The 21970-nt window shown below is 36.5% G+C and overlaps 3 protein-coding genes across 4 annotated transcripts; 2 read left to right on the forward strand and 1 right to left on the reverse strand.

The window, feature by feature from the left end:
- The first annotated feature begins 5972 nt into the window (after nucleotides 1-5972).
- Nucleotides 5973-6875, forward strand: LOC113767494 (PRA1 family protein F2-like). The gene has a single exon (XM_027311612.1). The coding sequence runs from the start codon at nucleotides 6095-6097 to the stop codon at nucleotides 6656-6658; it is 564 nt and encodes a 187-aa protein (XP_027167413.1). The 5' UTR covers nucleotides 5973-6094; the 3' UTR covers nucleotides 6659-6875.
- A 935-nt stretch (nucleotides 6876-7810) lies between these two features.
- Nucleotides 7811-11501, forward strand: LOC113768264 (cell wall integrity protein scw1). 2 transcript variants are annotated; one of them, XM_027312546.1, is made up of 10 exons: nucleotides 7811-8227; nucleotides 8384-8446; nucleotides 8936-9017; nucleotides 9164-9238; nucleotides 9448-9520; nucleotides 9664-9706; nucleotides 9905-10011; nucleotides 10143-10212; nucleotides 10956-11038; nucleotides 11135-11501. In XM_027312546.1, exons 1-10 carry the CDS (start codon nucleotides 7976-7978, stop codon nucleotides 11163-11165), a joined length of 879 nt encoding a protein of 292 aa, XP_027168347.1. In that variant the 5' UTR covers nucleotides 7811-7975; the 3' UTR covers nucleotides 11166-11501. The 2 variants fall into 2 exon arrangements, with proteins under 2 accessions (XP_027168347.1, XP_027168346.1); XM_027312545.1 differs by having other exon boundaries at nucleotides 7812-8227; nucleotides 9661-9706.
- A 612-nt stretch (nucleotides 11502-12113) lies between these two features.
- LOC113768707 (inactive protein kinase SELMODRAFT_444075) lies at nucleotides 12114-18843 on the reverse strand. Its single transcript, XM_027313158.1, has 10 exons — nucleotides 18675-18843; nucleotides 16732-18056; nucleotides 15836-15990; nucleotides 15617-15711; nucleotides 14475-15505; nucleotides 14099-14259; nucleotides 13707-13783; nucleotides 13479-13626; nucleotides 13206-13355; nucleotides 12114-12561 (listed from the first exon to the last, which is right to left on the reverse strand). The coding sequence occupies exons 2-10, from the start codon at nucleotides 16907-16909 to the stop codon at nucleotides 12364-12366; spliced, it is 2193 nt and encodes a 730-aa protein (XP_027168959.1). The 5' UTR covers nucleotides 16910-18056; nucleotides 18675-18843; the 3' UTR covers nucleotides 12114-12363.
- Between the last annotated feature and the right edge of the window lie 3127 nt (nucleotides 18844-21970).

Here is a 21970-nt window from a genome sequence, read left to right on the forward strand (position 1 = left end):
ATTTCCAACGTTTCCTGATGTTGACCATTAATGTCTATCCCATTAATTATGTTACAATTAATGAGACATTAAGTCTATTCAATTAAATCAAATGATTAACTTTTTTTTGTCCAACTTTACTTTGAAACAAAATCTATGTGCTATCGAGCACTTCATTTCCCAAAAAAAAAAAAAAAAACACCATCTGTCTTTTAAGACTGTTCTAATGCTTACCGATATTGAAATTTAAGACTCTAGTTATGAAATTTACTTGATAATGTTCAGAATTACCTTCATCTTCTATGTTTTGGTGCTTCTGCAGAAGAATTTAGCCGTATATTTTATGTTATGGGAAGGGGGGGATATGGGGGCGTGGGCTACTGGGCTGTGGTGGGGGTTAGGGTTGCGGGGATATGGGGGGCGTGGGCTGTGCTTCTGCATTTTTTATTTTTCAAGTTAGAAGAAACTCTATCCCTTGCATAGGTAAAGAAAAGAGAATTAAGAGATGGAGTTCCAAATATATTCTTTTAATAATTTCACGTACTTTTCATCACTTTTTTTTTGTAAAAAAAAGGATTTTAGGCAATCATGATTTGGACTAATTCTCATTTCGCTCTTTGCGTTTTAATTTTAACATATTTGACCTTGTTAAAAGTTCTGAAAAATTCCAAAGCAATATCCGACCTGGAAAGGCAAAGCAAAACATACTTAAAAGGTAGAGGGACCGACCTGGAAAAGAAGGTTGATTTCTAATGAAGGTTGTGCACATAATATCTTCCATTACTGCTCACAAAAGAAACAAAATCAATACATTTACAAAATTAATAGAAAACCAAAAACAAATAAGAAACTAAGAGAGAGGGTGAGGGAATTAAGTCGATCAGTATAAGGGTTGGAAAAAAATTATAGACATATTATATTATTGGAAATAATCAAAAATAAAAAAATATTACAATATTGGGACTAATATTTGGAATTACAATGAAAATGCCAATATTTAAAGAAAACATGATACCAGATTTTTTAATTTGGTGCGAGCGACGTTTTAATCGGTGTAGCCTGGATTTTGTCCTTCGGATTTGATTTGAAATTTATCTTTCTTCAGCGCAAACTTGATGAAGCTTTTCCAACTGGTGTGTGGAATCGTTGCGGTGTATGTTTCGTTTCCTAAGCAAATGTTTCCTCCGTTGCAATCTTGCGAGTTTGAAATCTAGTTGTTGTTGAAATGCTTGTAGGCGGGCATATTCCATGGTGAGGAAACTTTAGATGGGTTCCCTACAAATTTTGAGTGGAAAATTTTAATATGTTAAATAATAGGACAACTTGAATTTGGGATAGCAGATAAGTGGGGCAAAGTTAAAAAAACACAATAATACTAATCAATACCTAAATGAGCAGGGTCACTTACTGAAAGGTAGTCACCGCCGGCTTCTTGACGTCTGCCGAAGGTTCAAGAAAAAAAGTATGATGCGTACTAAGAAGAGCACCGGAGTTGTGGTACCAAAGCTGCATCAGTTTTCATTGGTCAAAAAGGGCGTAAGTTAATAGTATTTTCCAATGGCTAAAAGATTGCAAAATTCTAACATACACAAACAATATTTATGATGTAAAACAGAAACTTCTAATTCCAATAAGCCCAAAAAAAGTCATACTAAAACATTAACAAATAAAGAAATCCAAAAAAAGGAATAGGCAGATACCTTTGGAGACGGCACCAAGATGAACTCAAATATCGATGAAGAGGATGAAGCAGAGGACTCCTTGGACCCAAAAAGATCAGAAGTGAATGAAGAAGAAGAACCAGATTGCTTTCTTTTGTGAGAAGTGTATGATCGCTCCTAGGTAGTTAATGGCGGAAATGTACATATACTAAAACGTGGTATGATGATAGTGGGAAACGTGGGAGGAAATATAGGAGTGGTTATAGGGTGAATTAAGAGATAGTGGGAATTTTTGAACTTTAAATTTGATTGGTGATAAGGTGGTTATTATTCACTACATTTTATGTATTAAAATAAATACAAAAATCTAGAAAAAAGAATGAGAAGTTTAGAAGTCATTGAAAGGGTTTCTGCTAAAAACCCCTTCTCAAATTTATATAGATATAGATTGCTTTTGCTTTTGTAATTCATTCTTCATGTTTTGTACACGTATTCTTCACCAATATCAATTGACAGATCTTACTGAAGACCTTGTTTGGATTTTTTTTTTTGTTGAAAAAAAAAAGAGTGCTTTTCGACGTGAGCGGTTAAATTCTCTATCCTATTGAATAGTACTTTGTGATAATTTGACCATGAATTTCATGAACAAGTTTGCCCCAATCCTGACCCTTCTTCATTTTTTTCATTTTCGTTGTGTGGATTTATCTCTTTCCTTTTTTTATGGGAGTTTTCTAGTTGTATACCAATCCTGCCCCGGCACCATTGAAAGGCACACTCTTTATAATCGCTATCTGCTTATGCCATTGGCGCCTCCAATTTTGGTTGACTTTTGAGCTACGTGTACCCACCAACTATGCATGCCCTATTGTTTTCTTCCTTTTTTTTTTAATGAGTAATCAATAATATTAGCATGATCTAATGCGAACGCTTAAATTCTAAAAAACTTTTTTTTGCAGAGAATCACTTAAACCGAATCGTTGAGCAACAGATTCCCTAGATTTGAAGCGTGAAAAACTTGAAAACAAAGCATAACAATCATGAAAATTATTTACAAAATATTGTCGAATATAATGTATTATCTACTTCCTTCATGGAGTATAACATGAATTTATTAGATAAGGGGAGAAAAAGATGACATTCATTTTCACTAAAAGATTGTAGATTGAGGATATACAACAGTCTCTTTTTTTTTTTTAGGATATACAGTCATTAGCTTTTTGTACCATAAAAAAAAATTCTTCTTAAATAAGCTATCAACCAATTGTCAAAATTAACTTTCTATGATTTTGATGGATTAAAATTGGAAAGGAAGGGGAAAAAAAACTCACAAGTTTAATCAGGATTAGAGGGTATTATGACATCTACAATGGAGTATAATGATGCGTGTAATGCTCATCATGATACGGGTTCATTACACGACCACCCATTGTAGCCACGTAATGCCCATTACACGCATCATCAAGATGATGCGTGTAATGGGTGGGCTAGTGTTAAAATTTAGCAATGACAAAATTTATACCAACAACGTTAAAGTTAGCAATGTTCATTATTTTTTTAGGAGTTATATTTTAATTCTCTATATAAACACACAACACACTCATTTTTTTTTTATATCCTACCATTCTACTCTATTATTTCTTTTCCTCTCTCACTCATTTTCCTCAACCTGTTTGCACAATTTTTTAAAATTTCAATATTTTGTGATTATGGATGAAAATTTTAGTAGTTTTACAAATATGTTAAATGCTTCAAATATAGAAAATTCATCCTCCTCACAAAATCAAAACCCCCAAAATTTTCCAAATTACCCATTTTCTGGTATTCCTACAAATGTGCAAAATTCTTTTTGTCCCCTAAATTTATCCACTTCTGGTATTCCTATAAATTACCCATTTTCTAGTATTCCTACAAATGTGCAAAAAATAATAATATATTATTTTTGAGAGATAGAAAAAGATATATTGTTCAAACTTAGAAATTAATAATATTATTTTTTAGAAAATAAAAAATCCAAAAGGCAAAAAATTTAATGAAAATTAATACTTTATTTTTTAAAAATAACAAAATTATTTTTAAAAAATTACTTTACTTATTTATGGAATATGAGTTATGCATTATTAAAATAAATATTTAATTTAATTATAGACCTATACTATTACATCTTGTGGAGTATAATTTATTATGAGTGAAAGTATAATAAAAAAGGAGAACATAGAGTGTTCACTTGGCATGTGCATTACACTCTAAAGAGTGTAAACTATTGTGATACTTTTAGTAAGTACCATTTCATTTCATGCCCTTGGCAGCTAACAATTGGGTAGTGGTCACAGACAACATTGAAGCCACGTAAGAGGCATTTTTTTATTAAAAAAATGGAGGGCCAGATATCTTTAAAAAATCATTTTGATTTTTGACAGCTTTTCAGGGAAGGAGGAAGCAGTCCACGTGGTGACAGATGCCCGCTTCGTTGGAACCTTGCCGTCTTTACTCCATCGCCGTCCCCACGACGCTTAGTGTGGTCTTATCCCCACCTTTATCCCGCTCCTGTCCCTTGGACCCTCTTTGGTTAGTTGAAACTGTCGGGTCTTTGGGACTCGGGACGGCAGTCTTGCAACGAGCTCCTAATGAGGCAAACATGCCCTTTTCCAAAAAATAAAAAAAATTGTGGATGAAATAATGTAATACGCGTCCATTGGATATGGTTCATTTTAATCAGCCACATAAAAGAAAGGAAATCACTAATGAGTAGGCCTGTCAACGGGTCGGATCTAGACCCGGATTCGGGCCGAATCCGTGAAATTATTGCGAGTATGGGTAGGGATTTAATTCCGTTTCTCGGATCCGGATCCGTTTTGTCAAACAAAAAACGGGTCGGATACGGAATATAGTATTTCGACCCGTATTAGACCTGGATCCGGATATAAATGAATTAATAATTTAAAATATATATATTTATCAATATAATTTGATTAGGGTGATGTATTTGAATAAAGTCAATTTGATTTCTTTTCTTATTTGGTTTTTTCTTTGCATTAGTTAGAAATTAGTTTACAAATATATTTTTTTTTCATTTTTATTAGAAATTATAAATTTTGCTAAATTTGTTCGGGCAGGCCCGACTCGGATCCGGGACCCGTCGGATCCGGATCCGGAACATATAATAAAAGACCCGTCGGATAAACGAGTCGGGTCCGGATCCGGTATAGTAATTCGGTCCGGGTCCGGAATAATGAATTCCGGTCCGGACCCGGCTCGTTGACAGCTCTACTAATGAGCATACCAGCTAATTTGACAATAGAATTAGTAGTAGGTTTAGCATTCTGATTTGAGGAATTGGGATTGAAAAAGAGTCATGTCAACTACAATGTTAGTCTAATCAAGCTTAACTCCGACTAAGATTTACTATTATGCTCCAATCCAGGATTTGAGTAAGGTAACATAACTAAGTTTATTTTTAAAAAAACAGGAGTCTAAATCGAGTCTTTTTTTAGTTTAATTTGAGTTGAACTTGTCCGAGATTTTATTATGTTTTAATTCGGGTTTGAACTTGATAAAAGCACAATAACTGTAAAACTCGATCCTAACTGAGTTTCAATTCATATCAAATTACTTTTATCAACCTAACTCAATTAGCTTACGCTTGTAATATTTTGTAACTTTCATGAGTTCTTTCAAGGAATTTATCATAATTTACATGATAATGAAAAATATATGGTAGGAAACTTCAACTGTGCATAATAAAATTGAAAAGAACATTTTTCAAATGAAACTATATCCATTATGGGATGAACAAAACATTTGTTTAGGATCACCGTTTCATATACGTATTGACTTTCAAAAAATAAAAACAAAGAAAAAGACAGAATAGGCCACTCACAAATTAACGGCATTAGGACAAAAATTATGTGTCCATAAAGGGTGACAACGGCCTTCCATTGCCATTTAGGAGCATTGGTAACATTTAACTTTTGAACCCTAATCGTATACAACCTTAAACTGCATTTTTTTAACTACTAATCTTTAAGGCAAATTCACCCCAAGATTTTATTTTTTTTTCCAGAAAAGAAAAGGTCACACCCGCACCAAATGAACGGGGGAAAGTTACGAGTTCATGACCGTACAGAAAAATCGACCGTGTCTCTTTTATTCTCTCTGATTGCGATTGGAACGGCCCAAATCGTAAGTCGTAGTGTATTTGACTTGCACCATATAGAGTCCACGGCCCACACCCCCCCCCCCCCTCCCCAACAAAAAAAAAACCACAAGAAATAAATAATTCGCTGCATCACATCAGCCACTTTCTCATTTACAACCGCCCCTTTGAGCTTCTCATCTCATCACTTAAGTTACTACCCCCACACCCCCCTCTCTCTCTCTCCCCTATTCATTGTGAAAACCCAAAGAGCATCCTCACACTACCTTCAACATAAAACTAACTTCAAATTCTCCGGAGAATGACGACATACGGCACAATCCCGACGTCATCCGGAGGCGGAGGCACTAGGCTCGAGTACATAACACGCGCTAAAGAGCGAATCAAGGAAGGCCTCGGCACTCGACGCCCATGGCGGGAGATGTTCAACTTCCACTCAATTCGACTTCCCCCGAGCTTCCGCGATGCGCTGGCCCGAATCAAAACGAACGTGTCGTATTTCAGGATGAACTACGCCATTGTAGTGCTCGTGATTCTCTTCCTCAGCTTGCTCTGGCACCCGATCTCGCTAATTGTGTTTATAGTAATGATGGCGGCCTGGCTCTTCTTGTATTTCCTTCGGGACGAGCCGCTGGTGATTTTCGGCCGTTTGATTAATGATCGGGTGGTGTTGATCGTCTTGTCTGTGCTTACAATCGTTCTGTTGCTGTTGACTCATGCCACGGTCAATATTCTGGTGTCCTTGTTGATTGGGGCTGTGGTGGTTGTGCTTCACGCGGCGTTGAGGAAGACCGAAGATTTGACCGTGGATGAGGAAGCCGCTGGTGGGCTCTTGGGCTCGTCCGGCGGCCCAAGCTCGTCTTAGTAGCAGATGCTCCTAGTTGCGTTTGTGTATGTTGTAATGTTCCTTCCTTTAATTAATTACTGAAGTCTCCTCCAAAAAAAAAAGAAAAGAAAAGGAACGTCCCTTTAATTATGTTGTACTTATTTCTGTAATTTATTTATGATTCTTGAATCATTGTTTCATGTCAAATTGTTATTTGTTCGATTTATTTTGCTGATGTTGTTCGCGTGCTTGCTCACTTCAATTGGATTTACTAGTTCCAAAGCAACAATAAGGTCTCAACTCTACTCATTTATATATATATATATATATATTTAATTGCTTTTATTGCTTTTATTGCTTGGTTTTGGTAGCTGTATGGGGATTGGGACTTTTGAGGCCTCTGGGCAGCTGGGATTCTTGGGAAAATCTACGGGTAATGTATATTATTACATGTTCGTTGCCCGAACAAATAAATGGTTGCTTTTCCGGATGATCATTTGACTCTCATCAAGTGCAAACTTTGGGGCCTTAGATAGACATAGCTGTGAACGGACTATTGGTCAACTCATCCATTGACCATGCCAAGTATCAACTTACCAAAAAATTGAGCTTGAAAACTCGTTGAATTTGATTAAACTTCATTTGGTTGAACTCAAGCTCCAGTGAGTTAAACTAGCTCAATTTTGAAGAACTGAAATCCCAAAGCAAATTACTCATGTTAGTGAACATATTCTCTAGGCAATTGAAGGTTAAGTTTTTTTTTTAAAAAAAAAAAATTCCCAGACAAATGCTCTCTTGTGGCTATTTTTGTATTCTTTTTTCCCCTTTTTTTGAAGCTTGAACTTCAAATTCTGTCTGGGAGCACTTGATTTCCTATTAAGAAAAATAACGATAAACAAGGTATGTGTCGTTAGAATGACGCAAAAAAAAAAAATAGAAATCTTATAACAGGTACTTTTTTTGGTACTACACAATTTGCAGTTGAGATTCTAATACTACAATTTGAAGTCACTATGAAAAGAAAATAGAGAAAAATGAGAATATTCTATCAAGGGTTCAAATTTCAGAATTGATACGGAGACGGCATGTATTATCTACAAGTAGATACGGTCTCTCCTTAACATAACCAGCCCAGCCCAGCCCAGCCCATCAGCGCTGGCTTCTGGAGTAGGGCCTTGGGACAACCACATCATCCCACGCTCACAGGGCGGTTAATATGCTGTGTTGGAGTAAATCAGTGAAAAGGGATGTGGGAATTCACTTCCACTAGTTAAAATAGTACAAACTGTATGGTAAAAACTACCAGTAGTGTCTCCAACTGTGGGTGTTCCACAACACCGGCGACGGCGTTTGAGAATGACTCACCCTCCACCACTCCGGTACGATCCTTACTATCCACAGCCTCCTTATTTTCCGCCCGAAAACTACGGGTTCAGCACCATCCCTACCGTCCCCGCCACCACCACCAGGGATCCTAAAGGAGGCATCAATACACTGTTTGTCTCTGGACTCCCAGATGACGTTAAAGCGCGTGAGATACACAACCTCTTCCGCCGCCGGCCCGGATTCGAGTTCTGCCAGCTCAAGTACACCGGCCGTGGCAATCAGGTCTCCTTCTCCCCCCTCATGCATTTCTCTGTAATTTCCTCCTTCTAGTTCCTGGAAGAACATCGGACACTGCTGACGATAAGCTAGTGAAGAAGATATTCAAACGATAGAAGAACAACAAAATCCTGACTTTAGTGTTAATTGTTCAAATTGTAGGTTGTTGCATTTGCTACGTTTGTGAATCATCAATCAGCAATGGCAGCGCTTCATTCACTAAATGTAAGTGAGTGATTTATTTATGTGGGAGAACTTTGCGTTTTTTTGAATGTTGAATAGTTTGTCAGTTATTTGCTTTTTAGGGTTGAAAAAAGTTCATATGCATTTGAAGGATCAGTTTTGTGAGGGCGAAGCTACATTTACAGTTCTGAGACCAAACATGTTCTGTGGAGTACAGGACAAATAATTAGGTAGCTCCATTTTGACCTGAAATGTTCATGGATACACTGCAGAAATTCCTCTAGACCGACATATTGGCCTGTTTTTTTCAGTTCTCCGTGGTTGTGTTTCCAAATGCTTCTTAGATAATCTTTCTGCTTTTAAGGCTTATGCTTCGTACCTCTAGTTCTCTCCAAATCCAGAATTGTTGGGAACCTTATGGCATGGTTTTGCCATAATAAGCATATGTATCTACAAGACTGCTGCTCAGTTGATTATTTTCGGATTCTTGTTATCCTCTATTTGTGTATTCTCTGATTACTTGTTCTTCAGGGTGTAAAATTTGATCCTCAAACTGGATCCAGTTTGCATATAGAGCTTGCTAGATCAAATTCAAGAAGAAAAAATAAGCCAGGTTCTATGGTCTTTTTTTATTTTTTCTTTTTTTGGGAATGGGGTGGGGGAAGTTGTATGCTCTTTTTTATATTTGATGAAAGTGAAGGCTCTGATTATTTCATATCAGTATACTGACATTCTGACCGAAATTGTTTTCATTCACAGGAAGTGGGCCTTATATTGTTATTGACAAACGAACTAAATCTTCAAATGATGCGCATGAAACATCAAGTGATGATGGTAATATTTGTTCAGTTGTCATTATTTTTCCTACTCCCACTGAACAGAATAGAGAGAAGACAAAGTTAACAATCAAATTCTATTTCCTAATCTTTTGGACATCCATTCATTTTGTTTGGTGCTGATTTACAACAAATGGGTAAAGGACTGTGCTTCAATTTTGGTTCTCTTGGTTACAAAGTTATCATGATATTTTTTGTGCCATTCAGGAGATAGTGATGATCCATCCAGGCCCAACAATCCTGACTCTGCAAACCAGGATGATTCAGTGGTGGAGAAAAGGTTTGAAAGATTTACAAACTATTTTTTTAATAACATATTCGGTGGTTTTTACACAATTGGGTAGTTCCTTCAGGAATTAGAATGTGTTTGGTTCCAAAGTTTCATTGTTATAATCTATCTTGTGATCTGGTCTTGAATAGTAGCGAGGTTGCTGCTGAAGCTGATAATACTTTAGCCCCAGAAACTGTAAGTAGGATCTATTGTACTGTATTTTCCCCTTTTCTTTGTATCATTCATTTGACTCTTAGTTCCCATAATGATTATAGTTTTGTTAGGCCAGGATACTCTTTTTTTTTTCTTTTATGTGCATTTGTACTTTGTTTCAGTTAGTTGGGTAGTTATCCAGTAGTCTGAAGTCTTAGTTATTCTGAATTTCTATTGCAGGAGCAAGCAGAAAAGGCTGTAGATGGTACACAAGCGTGTTCAACTTTGTTTATTGCAAACCTGGGTCCCCTTTGCACTGAAGATGAACTCAAGCAAGCCCTTTCTCAGTAAGTTTTACCAGAAACTTTTCTGTATCCAGAAGATAACCGTTTGTGTGCTATTCAAGCATCTGGTTGTGCAAGTATGTTTATTCATATATGAACATTGAAAGTTGATGGTGCTAGTCTTTCTGGTGCAGATATCCAGGATTTAACTCCCTCAAATTACGTGCCAGAGGGGGCATGCCTGTTGCATTTGCTGATTTTGAGGTAAATATCCTGTTGTTGGTGATGACCAATAATTAGCTTAGAAATAAATGTGGTTTATTATTAAACTCATGGCAAATGATATTAGTGCACCGCATAAGCTTTATTTTATTTCCTATGAGAAGAATTACACTTCTCTCTTTAGTGCACAAATTGCCTTTCTCCTTAGCCCTACAATAAACCAGTTGTCATATTGCTGCTTGTTACACCTCCTTCAACCCATTTTTTCACAGAAGGCCATAGCACAACTCCATAATTTTCCAGTCCTGAAACATTGTGTCTCCACCCCCGTGAACGAGCCCCCATACTCACCACAGAGAACCAGTACATCCCAATTTGCCCAAAACCAAGATCCATTAGCTCCTGTGTCATTTACGTGCCATGAAAATAGACACCCACCTTGCTATTTATTCGTGTTCTTTTTGCCTGTCCTTTTTTCCTTTTCTTGATTTATTTCTTGATTCAGTTTCTTCTTCATATTCTCTGGAGTTGCAACCTTATTGCTGCTGATGTTCAAAGTGTTCATTGATTTTTTTTTTTTTTTTGGTTTTTCAAGACCCGGGGGGGGGGGGGGGGGAGTGTTTGGTCAATAATCTCGTATTATCAGCCAAATTTACAAAAATCAGTATATGCCCATAGCGAACTAAAAATTACTGACAAGTTTGAAGTCATTCGCTATCTGTCTGGAGGATTAGGGAATGGCCATTGCTTCATCTGCTTCATTCCTTCATCTTGTTATACGGCAGGGAGTTGAACAAGCATCGGAGGCAATGAATGCACTTCAAGGCAGCTTGTTGTCATCATCAGACCGGGGCGGCATGCATATAGAGTATATACTCTGAACTCTTTTAATTTCTGATATACCTTCAGAATCTTCCTTTATTACGACGATAAACTGAGTGAGATCCTTGTTGGTGCTCTTCAGATATGCGAGGTCTAAAATGAGGAAGCCTTAAAGAGGACAACACTGTCAAAACCCCAAAAATTCACTCCGGCACTGCTGTAAATTTTGAAAAGAAACACGAAGAATGGCAGCACTCTATGGCATAGCTGTCTAAATGAGATCCTTGCTAGACACTTAATGAAGAAAATCGAAAGCTCTAAAATGAGATTCTTGTTAGATATTTAATCTTCGACTGTATGAGCATAGTTGTCTAAATCTACAACCCGTTTGAATTGTTATTTTCTAGAGTTTTTGCAAAAAAAATACTATAACTATGTAAAGTAGAAAGGTGATTGAAAAATGTATTCACGAAAAATATAAAATGCTTTTGGAGAAATTATTTTTCGTATATCTGAGTTCTGTAGTGTGATGCGTAGTATTGTACGCTTCCAAAGGCGTTTCTTGGTGACAATTTCCTTTTTCAACCCTTTTTTGAAAGCCCTAAATCTAGGGGACTACATTCCTTCTGGGTTAACGTGTACAGGTTTTCGCTTAGGAAAAATTCCATTTGGTTAATGGTCTGCTATTGTACCAGTTATTGAAAGTTAACTTTGCAAGATTCTCAAATCCTTGTGAATCTAGATTTAACACAATGGCCAGGGTATTTGTTCATTGTCTCTGGTTTTCGGCAATTTCATTCCCCCTTCTTCCTTTGCTAAAAAATTGGTATATATGTGTAAAATATGTAGAAATAGTGTCAACAATTCCAAACGATTTAAATCAAGACAGCAACTTTGTGGCAGCAAACTGCATTCGTTTCAAAAGCAACTATTAATGAAGTATGAAACGATAAAAAGCAGGTGAGAAATAAATTCTATTGTCTGAAGAAATATAGGCTTTTTAAGAAAAATTTTCTTGACAATAAAATTATACACATACGAACATATTTTCTTTGCAATTTAGGAGAAATTGTTAACTTAGAAGTGAATTCCGCTAGACAACTTCCTGACTGGAGAATATGTAGGCATAGTAGTTCTCATCTTTTGATCTTCAATCATTTTTAAGATCCATTTTGATTACAAAACTTCAAGACTGCTAACTTGCTTCTGTACAAAAGTCAAAATCTAGATAGCATTGCTTTGATTGGATTCCGCAAGAACAAAAAATGGAAGTATCTATTTGCATTGAAATCATAGCTTGTCGCAGGAAGCAATTTACAAAGCTTGTCGCAGGAAGTATTCTTCAAATGGAGTTCTTGTTTTATCCCTCTCCTAGAAAGCAGGTCTTCTCTCTTCCAGTGAGAGCTTTCCACTTATTCCCTCCAATGTCTCCTTCATAATTGGCCCACTATATTGTTGATGTTGAAACTGAGGTGCCCAAATTCTTCCACTCCGGCTGCCAACATCATATCCTGGTGCTGACATCTGAGATGGGTCCATAATTATGTCGCCCTCCAGCATCCGAAGCACCTTTTGACCATGAGCAGGCAAATTAGTAAAGAGAAATTTTAATTGAGGAATCTACATGACAAACAAGGCCTATTTAGTGGAAATGTTGATAGGTACAAAAGCAGGTTCTTTTGTAGTCCTGCTGTACCAACTGATTTGGTGAAATGCAGGATTGAACTTGTAATTCCCGCTCAAAACTGCTGATACTTTGCCTTCTACGTAAGAAGGTAAGATGTGGCTCACTTTTTGTTGCCTCAAGACCAGATTCAATTTTGTGCACAATACAACACAAGATGACTTATGGTTTCAGAAGTGGCCAAAAATGGATATATCTATATCCGTCTCCTACGGACAAGTTGTCCATGTTGTAGACTCTAAGGAAACAGTAACTAAATGCAGCTTTCAAACAAGATCATGGTTTACTAATCATATATGCTCATAAAAGGAGATTCCATGTAGTTTAGAGAAAAAAAATTGTACTTTCACCGAAGAAGAGCATTAGAAAAGTAACCAAGTTAAGAGGATTATTCCTTTAGTAAGATGACATGCTTACTTGCAGTCAGGTGACCATGCATTTGATAGAAAAGCACCTTGTGCAATTATACTGTTAAGCAACAACTATGTTAGATTTTTATTGTTGTACCCCTAAACCAAGCATTTTTTACCTGTGACATGCGAGGTCTCGTATGAGGATCACGCCTTATGCACATAGATGCAGCATGCAACATGCAGTAAACCTCATGTTCTGAATATTGGTTTCCTAGACGAGGATCGACAAGTTCATCAATCGCATATTCATCCAACAGTGGACGTGCCTGTATCAAGATAAAAGAGGCAGAATCAAGGATAAGATGAGATGGACATAAGGATCTCCAAATCTGCCAGTTTCGGAAACCAAAATTGGAAAGAAAAGGCTTTATAAACTTGTTGAAATATACCCATTCCGTGAGACACTGCTGGCCCTTGGGCCTGTTAAGATCCACTGCTTTTCTACCAGTGACTAGCTCCACTAACACCACTCCAAATGAGTAAACATCAGCCTTATCAGTGATTTGACCACTTTGAGCATATTCAGGAGCCAAGTACCTAAATGAAGTAGAACAACTTAAGTGATTATAGACTGGTGAACATATTCTCCAGAGGTAACAGGATAAATCAACACTTACCCAAATGTTCCAATTACTCTAGTTTCAACACCTGTGTCTCCATCAGGTTGCCATCTAGCCAGACCAAAATCTCCAACCTTGAAAACAAATTGTTCCAGTAAGACATATTTGGTCTACTACTACTCTACTTCTATCATAAGAAACATGATGCAGATGTATGTGATGTGGAAGCTGCAGATCTCCCAAAACAAAATTTTTAATTGACAAAAAATGAAGAAATGATATTGAACTTCTAGTTTGATGTATGAAAGTTAACCCATAGGACATATCTTCAAGCAAATATAGAAATGCACTTTTAACTAGCATTGTCATCCATCGAGATTCCAAGAGCAACTTTTCACAGAAAATGGTGTGCCTTGTTAACTACATCTCCTGATACAAAACTTGCATACCAGTGGTTCAAAGTCGTGAGTAAGGAGAATGTTGTTTGGCCGCATATCTCGGTGAACAATGCAACCTACTCTGCACTCTTCATGAAGATATCTTAGCCCTCTTGCAGCTCCCACAGCAATTTTCTGCCGAGCAGACCACTCTAAAGGATCATGATGTCGTCCTGGAAATATAACAAGCTTGTTACAAGAAACTATAGCAATTCAAAAGCAGCATCTTGAACTTACATGATTGAGCTCTTTGAACTGTAACTAGTAAGGTTTTACGCCTACATGTACTTGAGAAAATAGTTTAATTTACGTCTAGATTTTCTACCTCTATCTCATGAAATTACTTAATCATAGCTTAGTTCAGTGGAATGATAACACTATTGCATACCATAAAGATGAGAATCCAAAGATCCATTGCAGATGTATTCATAAACTAGAAGCCTTCTGCCATCCTCAATACAGAATCCAATCAACATAACAACATTACGGTGCTGAGCACAGCTAAGTACTTCAACTTCAGAGCAGAATTCTTGGTCCCCTTGAGAACTAGCCAGTTTGTGTTGCTTAACTGCAACTACCTGGCCATCTGAAAGGACTCCCCTATGAACAGATCCATATCCTCCTTCAGCCAAAAAATTAGCTTGTGAAAAACCTCCAGTAGCAAGCTCCAGCTCAGCATAGGTGAACCATCTAGGAGGTTTTCCAAATACAGGGGCTTTATGTTGACAAATTGAACACAAGGGAGGAGGTCCAAGTGGTCCATTTCTAGACAGTGAAATTGCTTCTCTCACATTTCCACTGAAATCCAAATTAGACCTGTAGTTTGGCGAACAAAAGGCAGCTTCTTCATCCAGTTTACAGAATTTTTCTAGCAAAGCCTTTGTTGTAGAATTCTGTGACCTGTTATTTAATCTCTCAGTGCTTTCTTCCGAAAGAGATGACTGACAACGTGAATTGACAACATCTGCTACCCATGGTTGGAATCTTAAGCTTGACGAGGTTGTGGACAAATTTTCACTTTCCGTGTCTGAACTGGATTCATCAAGATCTTGATCTTGTTTAGTGGCTAACAATATGTCCTTTTTCAGGTCACTATTTGTCTCGGTAACAAAAAAAGGTGAAGTTCCAGGATCAGAGCTTGAGACCGATGAAGTTCCAGCTTCAGTTGCTGTAAACATTTCAGGACTACTTGTTGGGGTAACAAGAAGACCTCGGGTAGATATCAATGAATCATTCTTGTTGGCTTCTTCTTTTCCAGACGACTGATCCAGCTTGGATGATGATGCTCCAGTGGCTTCAGGTTCCTTTTTAGGTGATCCAACTAAATTTAGGCGGAGAACCTTAGGTTGAGATCTCTTCATAACCACTATGTTGCACTGTAGTTCTTCCATGCACCGCTTCTCCTCATGTTTCAGGTGTCTGCAGAGCTTAAATGAGGATCAGCACTACTTTATTATGAAATATATGTGGAAACCTGAGTAAGTCAAAAAGTAAATACATAGTTACAACTGACAGAATTATGTATATTACTTGTCCAGCACAACCCAATTAGCTTGAGTTCTCCTTGCTTCCGCAGCTACCGAACCAAAGGGGGATCCAGCCACAATTTTAATCTTGACATTTATCTGAGAAGAATTTTCAGGACAGGAAATGAAAAATGACAGAAAGTAACATGCATTGCGTGCTTCAACATACCCCCTCCTTGTCCCTTCCCCCCAAAAACGATGGAACAGAATCTTTAATTCTGACCTTATTTGGATCATAAACATCATGAAGCTGAAGGATCATCTGGGAGCAGGAATCTGTTATGTCGGATTTCTGTTCTGAAGTAGTCCCAGCATGCGACCTTCTGTGGCCGCTGGCACAATCTCCTGCAAATCGTGGGAACCCCCATAGCTTTTTACCTAAACATTGAGGAAAAAAAAGTTTGTCAGGTCTAGAAATCCATAATTGCTGTCATCAATTCCATAAAATTAAAAAAAAAAAAAAGAAAGATAAAAGATAAAAACACACACACACACAACAGTAGAATAGATCACAGAAAACATGAATTTCCCATTTATGCGCAAAAATGCAAAGATCACCTTCATTCCATAGTGCCAATGCGGGCAAAGAAGTTGTACACAGTACAATTTATGACAACTACAACTGATAAAAACTGAACTTAGTTGAAATATGTAATTTGCTTAGTTAAACAACTCCTGACATTATATATTTCAGACGTCCACTACAAATAGTAGTGTGAAATCCGACAGAATTTTCAGGCAATGTAGAAGGCTAGCTGAGAAAGTTCTCATGTTTAGCAAACTATCAGGAAACATATGAAATACTTTGCAGCTAATCCAAGAATCACATCATAAACCTGTGCCTCCAATCATCTGAATTAAATTTCTACCAAAACTCAAGAACAATGGGTGGTGGTTCCTGCAACAAAAGGATATCGACTTTCTATCCCACTTACAACAGCAAATGAGAATCCATAAATGTAATAAAAATTCTAAGATAGACGCACACATATGAGACTGCTAGTAGTTCACTTTCTCTTTTTGTCAGAGACATAGCTTCCCTTCTCCAACACTGACTTTAAAGCATGGCCCAGAAAAAGTGAGAAACAACAAAAAACAAAACAGAATAACGCAATTTACCCGGATTTTGTGAAGGAACAACCACAAGGAGCGTAATGCAATCTCCAGGTTGAACAACATGAGTTAAAGCCCACACAAGAGCAGTCTTTGGAATTTCCTTTGATGCCTTGACAGCAACCACAACCTTTTCAGTTACAGAGTCTCTGTCTAGCTTCCCCTTCGTCAAATCCTTACTCATTATCTCAGTTGAAAACTTTTCTCCTGCTTTAAACTTTCAAGACTGAATATAATTTAATCCTCTGAACAAATCATAGCCTCGATCCGTTTATCTTCATGTATAAAGAAACAAGAGGACTACCAAAATGCACATATTTCTAAATGGAACAGCAGCAAGAAATCATTATTGGCATTATTGTCCAATATGCCCCACCCTTGACATTGTGATTAGCCTGCATATACAGCCGACATGGACACTGTTCCTCCAACTACGAGACCCGTCTAACAAACGCTCCGAAAATCACTTTCCCCGGAAAATTTTTCCTCCTGCAAGGTAATTGTCTACTTATCTTTTACTTGGATTTCTCCTTTTGGAGGGGATGCCAATTGCCAGCCAGATACAGTACTGAAATCGGGAATGAATGATATTCTTGAACTCCCAGACAAGAAGATAAAAGTCATAAAACTGCGTGTAAGATTCTGAAATGGTACCAAATCAGCTCTTTCAATGCATTTAGAGAATGCTATTTTCACAACCAAACGAATCCAAATGACTTGATGGAAGTTCAGCAAGCTGAAATCTTGTTTTCAAGCACAATCATTGACTGTTTGGCACATGATATCTGGCAACAAGCAGAAACAGACGTAAATATACCGCCAGAATCACCGGAGAAAACTTACTTCTCACTAGATGTCCCTTTATAGGCAGCTTTCAAATCCAGGAGTCAAAATTGGTGAAAAAGGGACATCAGGTGAAATGAGCTGTTTCCGAGATCCAAAAAAAGGAGTCTACTATTTCAAAAATGGAATTTGAGGAAACCTTTGAACTGAGATTTCACCTTTACCTATTACAATTTCAAAAAAAAAAAGATTCCTTCTCCTATAGGAAACAGAATAACTATAGCTATTGCTTTTACCTTTGCCTCAGCACACCACAAAAACCCAAATAATAATCAAAAGCAAAGGCAATCCATGTCCATCCAAAACACAAAAAGTCCACATCAAATCGTTGAAATGACTAGAGAGTTGATTTTTTTTTTTTTGTTCTTATTTCTTTTGTTTTTTCCCCCTCTGCTAGTATCAGAAATGATTCCTCAGTCTTTAATTACAAAAACTAACATCAAACCCACCATGAAAGTTCCACCACCTCAAGATTTTGAGCCACTACCCTGCAAAATTGCAAAATGCCCATTAGTATACTTGTACTAATCAGATTGCAAAATAATGCACATTCGAACATAAAACAATCGAAAAAAAATTGATGAGGATGAGGGTTGTCTTAATTCTCACTGGTAGAGGAAAATTTATGACATCAGTAAAGATTTTGGCTCTAGGGTAGTGTTAAATTGTTAATGATACAATATTCCCGCAGAGAGTAGAGCTGAGCGAGATGGGATTTTTGCTATCCGAAAGTGACAATCGTCCCTTATCTATACTCTTGCTCTGCTTTCACATCAAAACAGCTAAAAGCAAACAACAAACCCAAAAGGCCAAAACATACTCCATACTAGTACTATTGTAGATTCAACATGGGTGTTTCTACCGTCTCAAGTGTAGTGCGTGTCTCTGAGAGAGAGAGAGAGAGGGGCAGCAGAGGTAGCGGAAAGATAGGAAAGAAGTAAATGAAAAAATAACGAAACCTAAATGAGGAAAGACCTGCAAGTTGAACAACCTCAACAACTGAACCCCATATTGATGTTAGCATAATACCATGAAAAGAGAATAATGATATTGATGCGTTTGCTGATGATGATGATCATGAATGAGTTGTTTGTAGTAGTACTCACTACTTAGTAAGAGAAAGCCATGGACACTTGCATCTATTTGTGTAACAGGAACTTTTCAACAGGGTGGAGGGGTTGCTACTTTGTTTATACTTTACACGGAAATATGCAATGCAAAAAACCCAAAAAAAAAGTGGTGCTCAATAATCTGTGCAGAAAAGAGTAGACTGGACTGGGAGGGAGACTGGTCCCTTTCTTTCTCTTCGCTCTACTTGCTTGCTCTCTTCTGTTCTGATATTTGTATTTTCACTGTTGTCACTGTTATTTTCTGATTTCCACAGTCTGCAGATGTTAATGTTTGAAGTTTTTAGGAGAAGAAAAGAAAAAAAAAAAAAAAATAGTGTGAGTACTAGCTCATGTTTGAGGTTTGTTTTCCAATAATGCCCTTGTCTTCTGCATTTAACATCAACTCTAACCTATTAGGCAGTTGTTTGAGGCACGCACTCAAACAAGCGTGTAACTCGTAAAGATCGTATTTTTTTTCTGTCGTGCCTTGTTTGAAATGTGATTTTAAAAAAAAATTATGTTTTATGTAAACATATTTTTCAATTATATTTTTATTTTATATATATTAAATCATTACAAAATTCTAAAAATAGTAGTCAATGGGGAAATAGTTCAACCCTTGCAATGAAATGTTTTAAGTAGCTCAGAACTCCCACAAGGAAGTGAGCGATTATAGAGAAATAAGGTAGAGAAATAAATAAATTTAATAATATATAAGTGACATATTTTGTTTAGGATTAAACTTATATACATTGGGTTTGTTTGGATAGGGTAATAATAAATCTCACGGTCTCAGTCTTGGGAACAAGTTATTGGCACTTAAATTATTTTTAATATACTCTATAATTTTTTTTTTGTAAGTTCTGCAAAAAAATAAAAAATAAAAAAAATAATAATAAATGGAAAACTTGGGTTGCCTTTATCATTGGCCTAAAGGAAATTTGTCTCAAAGATGATTGAATATAGTTCGTTGGCTCCAGTAGCCACATTTTTCCCATGCAACATGCTTTTTAATTTGGCAATTTGTTAATTTAAGGGTTGATTGTATGTGTGTCCTTCTCTATTGGTGCCTAAAATTAATGACTAATTCCACATCCTTTCCACTGCTGCAGCATTACCATATTTGATTCCATGTACCAAAATATTTAAAAGTGATTGCAATTGATTCTCAACTCGAGGAAAGAAAAAATCTGGACCCATTTGGAGTGCTATGTTTTGAAATTTTTGTAGAAAAAAAAATATACAGTAACGATTCGATGCATATGAGATAATAAATAATAATTAAAAAATACGTTCAAAGAAACTTTAAAAAATTCTCATTCCTTAGAAAACTGCAATCCAAACCGCGCTTGAGAGTTACAAAAAGGATTTAAAGAAAGAAATTTTGTTAGGGGACAATGGGCATATGCTCACAGGATAATATAAACAAGAGCACAAACGACGTCATATAAACCAAAATTTGAGTTTCGAAAGCCTGCAGCGGCCAGACTGAGCCCCAAGCTGCTGAATAATGGAAACTTCAGATTTGGCTTTAAAGATTGTCTTTAGTTAAAAAATAAAAAAATGTGGTAGTGTAGGTGTAGCATACATTCATGATTCATCTTTATGGAGGGTGGGCACTGGGCATTGGTTGGATGTGGGCGGCGTACAATTACAATCGCTGCTCCAAATTTTTTAAACAAAAGCAGCAATTCAGTTCCCTATTTTAAGTTTTTAACTACTACTACTAAACCACTGATCTAAGCTCCGTGGCAACCAACAAAGTCTTTTAAGTATGATGGGGCGAGAGGTAAGGTTTCACTAAAGCCCTTAAGTCTTTAAGGTTTGCCTTCCATCTTTTGTCACTAAAATTTGACAGGTCATTTTAAATAGCTTCTAAACGAGTATGCAGTCCACTCGATCTGGATCTTCAATAGATAATTTATGCCATGCTTGGATTGCTTGTTTCCGTCGGAAAATATTGTCGTTTTCCGTAATCACATTTTCCTATCACCTTTTTCCCTCACATATATCAAATCGCTACAGTAATTTTTCCATGAAAAATGACGGAAAATGCAATCCAAACAAAACCTTAGTTTTTTTCAATTTTTTCTTGAATCTTTTCAGATTCCTCCTCCCCATAATAAAGAATAAGTGTAAATTTATTATACCCTGAAAAAAAAAAATTACTACTACTAGTTACTATGACTGCATCCACATCTGACTTGGTAACGAGACCTTCCCGGCCAGGAATTGAACCCCTTGAAAGTTGAAATTTGAACTAGACGCATTCTTTCTTTTCTATTAAATTAAATGGGCAATTGGCTTTTAGTTATAGTAGTGTGTAGTACGTATTTAAATGATGGACCCCAGTTAAGGATCCAACAATTATGGTTTAACTTTGTCTTCTTTACATGCAATGATGATTTTTACCATAATGTTCTCTTAAAGTTTTGTGAAATTTAAGTGAGCCAGACAAATAATTCGCAAATCAAGACAATCCGTCCCATGTAGGACTGCCAATGCCATCATGTTCTAAACTTTTCAACTGCGGATTCTTTTTTCAAGATGGGATTTTGGAGGGAAAGAGCTTGAAGCTAACATCTCTCTACCTCCCAAGCTCTCAGCGGTTTATTATTTTTTGAGGTTTTTTTTTTTGATTAATCTTTTCTACACTGACAGTCAGTGTATACACTATCAGTATTAGATAAATGATAACTGTACAAAATTTGAATTTAAAATTCAATTTTTACACACATGTCATTAATCTAACGATGATAGTGTATACATTGAGTCAGTGTGGGAAAGATTTACTTTTTAAAAAAATATATATATTTATAAAGATTTGATGTAAATAAAATTTAAAAATAATTAAAAAACATACTTATAGAAAATTAAAACATTTTTTAGTTGAAAACTGCAATCCAAACAACACCTTCGACTTCAGTGGATTTCTTGGTACAATAAAATAGTTACTACTCAGATTACGATAGTTGAAATTGAGTAATGGGTTGTTGTGCTGCGACTACTTCTTTATGATATGTTTATTCTTTAGAACTTGTGAGTAGTAATGCCACTAAACTACTTAATAAGTAGACTCTTAATTGGTTGTAGTATGCATGATGAGTCATTAATGCATGTCTTTAATATGTACGATGTGTATTTGCTTGCTGCCTCTATTGAATTTAAAAAGATGATTGTTTTTTTTACCTTATTAAAATTGTGTTCACAAATAGATGCACCAGCTGAGGTGTCTTGAAAGCCATTAAATATTATTGAATGTGGACGTATTTATTAATCTTCAAAAACAAGGC

The sequence above is a fragment of the Coffea eugenioides genome, chromosome 4 (assembly GCF_003713205.1).
Source record: "Coffea eugenioides isolate CCC68of chromosome 4, Ceug_1.0, whole genome shotgun sequence".
Lineage (NCBI taxonomy): Eukaryota > Viridiplantae > Streptophyta > Magnoliopsida > Gentianales > Rubiaceae > Coffea > Coffea eugenioides.

Bases quoted from the DNA above. Each gene is read 5' to 3' on its own strand.
- LOC113767494 (XM_027311612.1), top strand. From the start codon at position 6,095: ATGACGACATACGGCACAATCCCGACGTCATCCGGAGGCGGAGGCACT.
- LOC113768264 (XM_027312545.1), top strand. From the start codon at position 7,976: ATGACTCACCCTCCACCACTCCGGTACGATCCTTACTATCCACAGCCT. The intron at 8,228-8,383 runs GTCTCCTTCTCC...TTCAAATTGTAG, and splicing joins ACACCGGCCGTGGCAATCAG to GTTGTTGCATTTGCTACGTT. The intron at 9,018-9,163 runs GTTCTATGGTCT...TTTCATTCACAG, and splicing joins AAGAAGAAAAAATAAGCCAG to GAAGTGGGCCTTATATTGTT.
- LOC113768707 (XM_027313158.1), bottom strand. From the start codon at position 16,909: ATGAGTAAGGATTTGACGAAGGGGAAGCTAGACAGAGACTCTGTAACT. The intron at 13,627-13,706 runs GTAAGTGTTGAT...TACTTCATTTAG, and splicing joins AGAGTAATTGGAACATTTGG to GTACTTGGCTCCTGAATATG. The intron at 13,356-13,478 runs GTATATTTCAAC...ATCTTGATACAG, and splicing joins AGCAGTGTCTCACGGAATGG to GCACGTCCACTGTTGGATGA.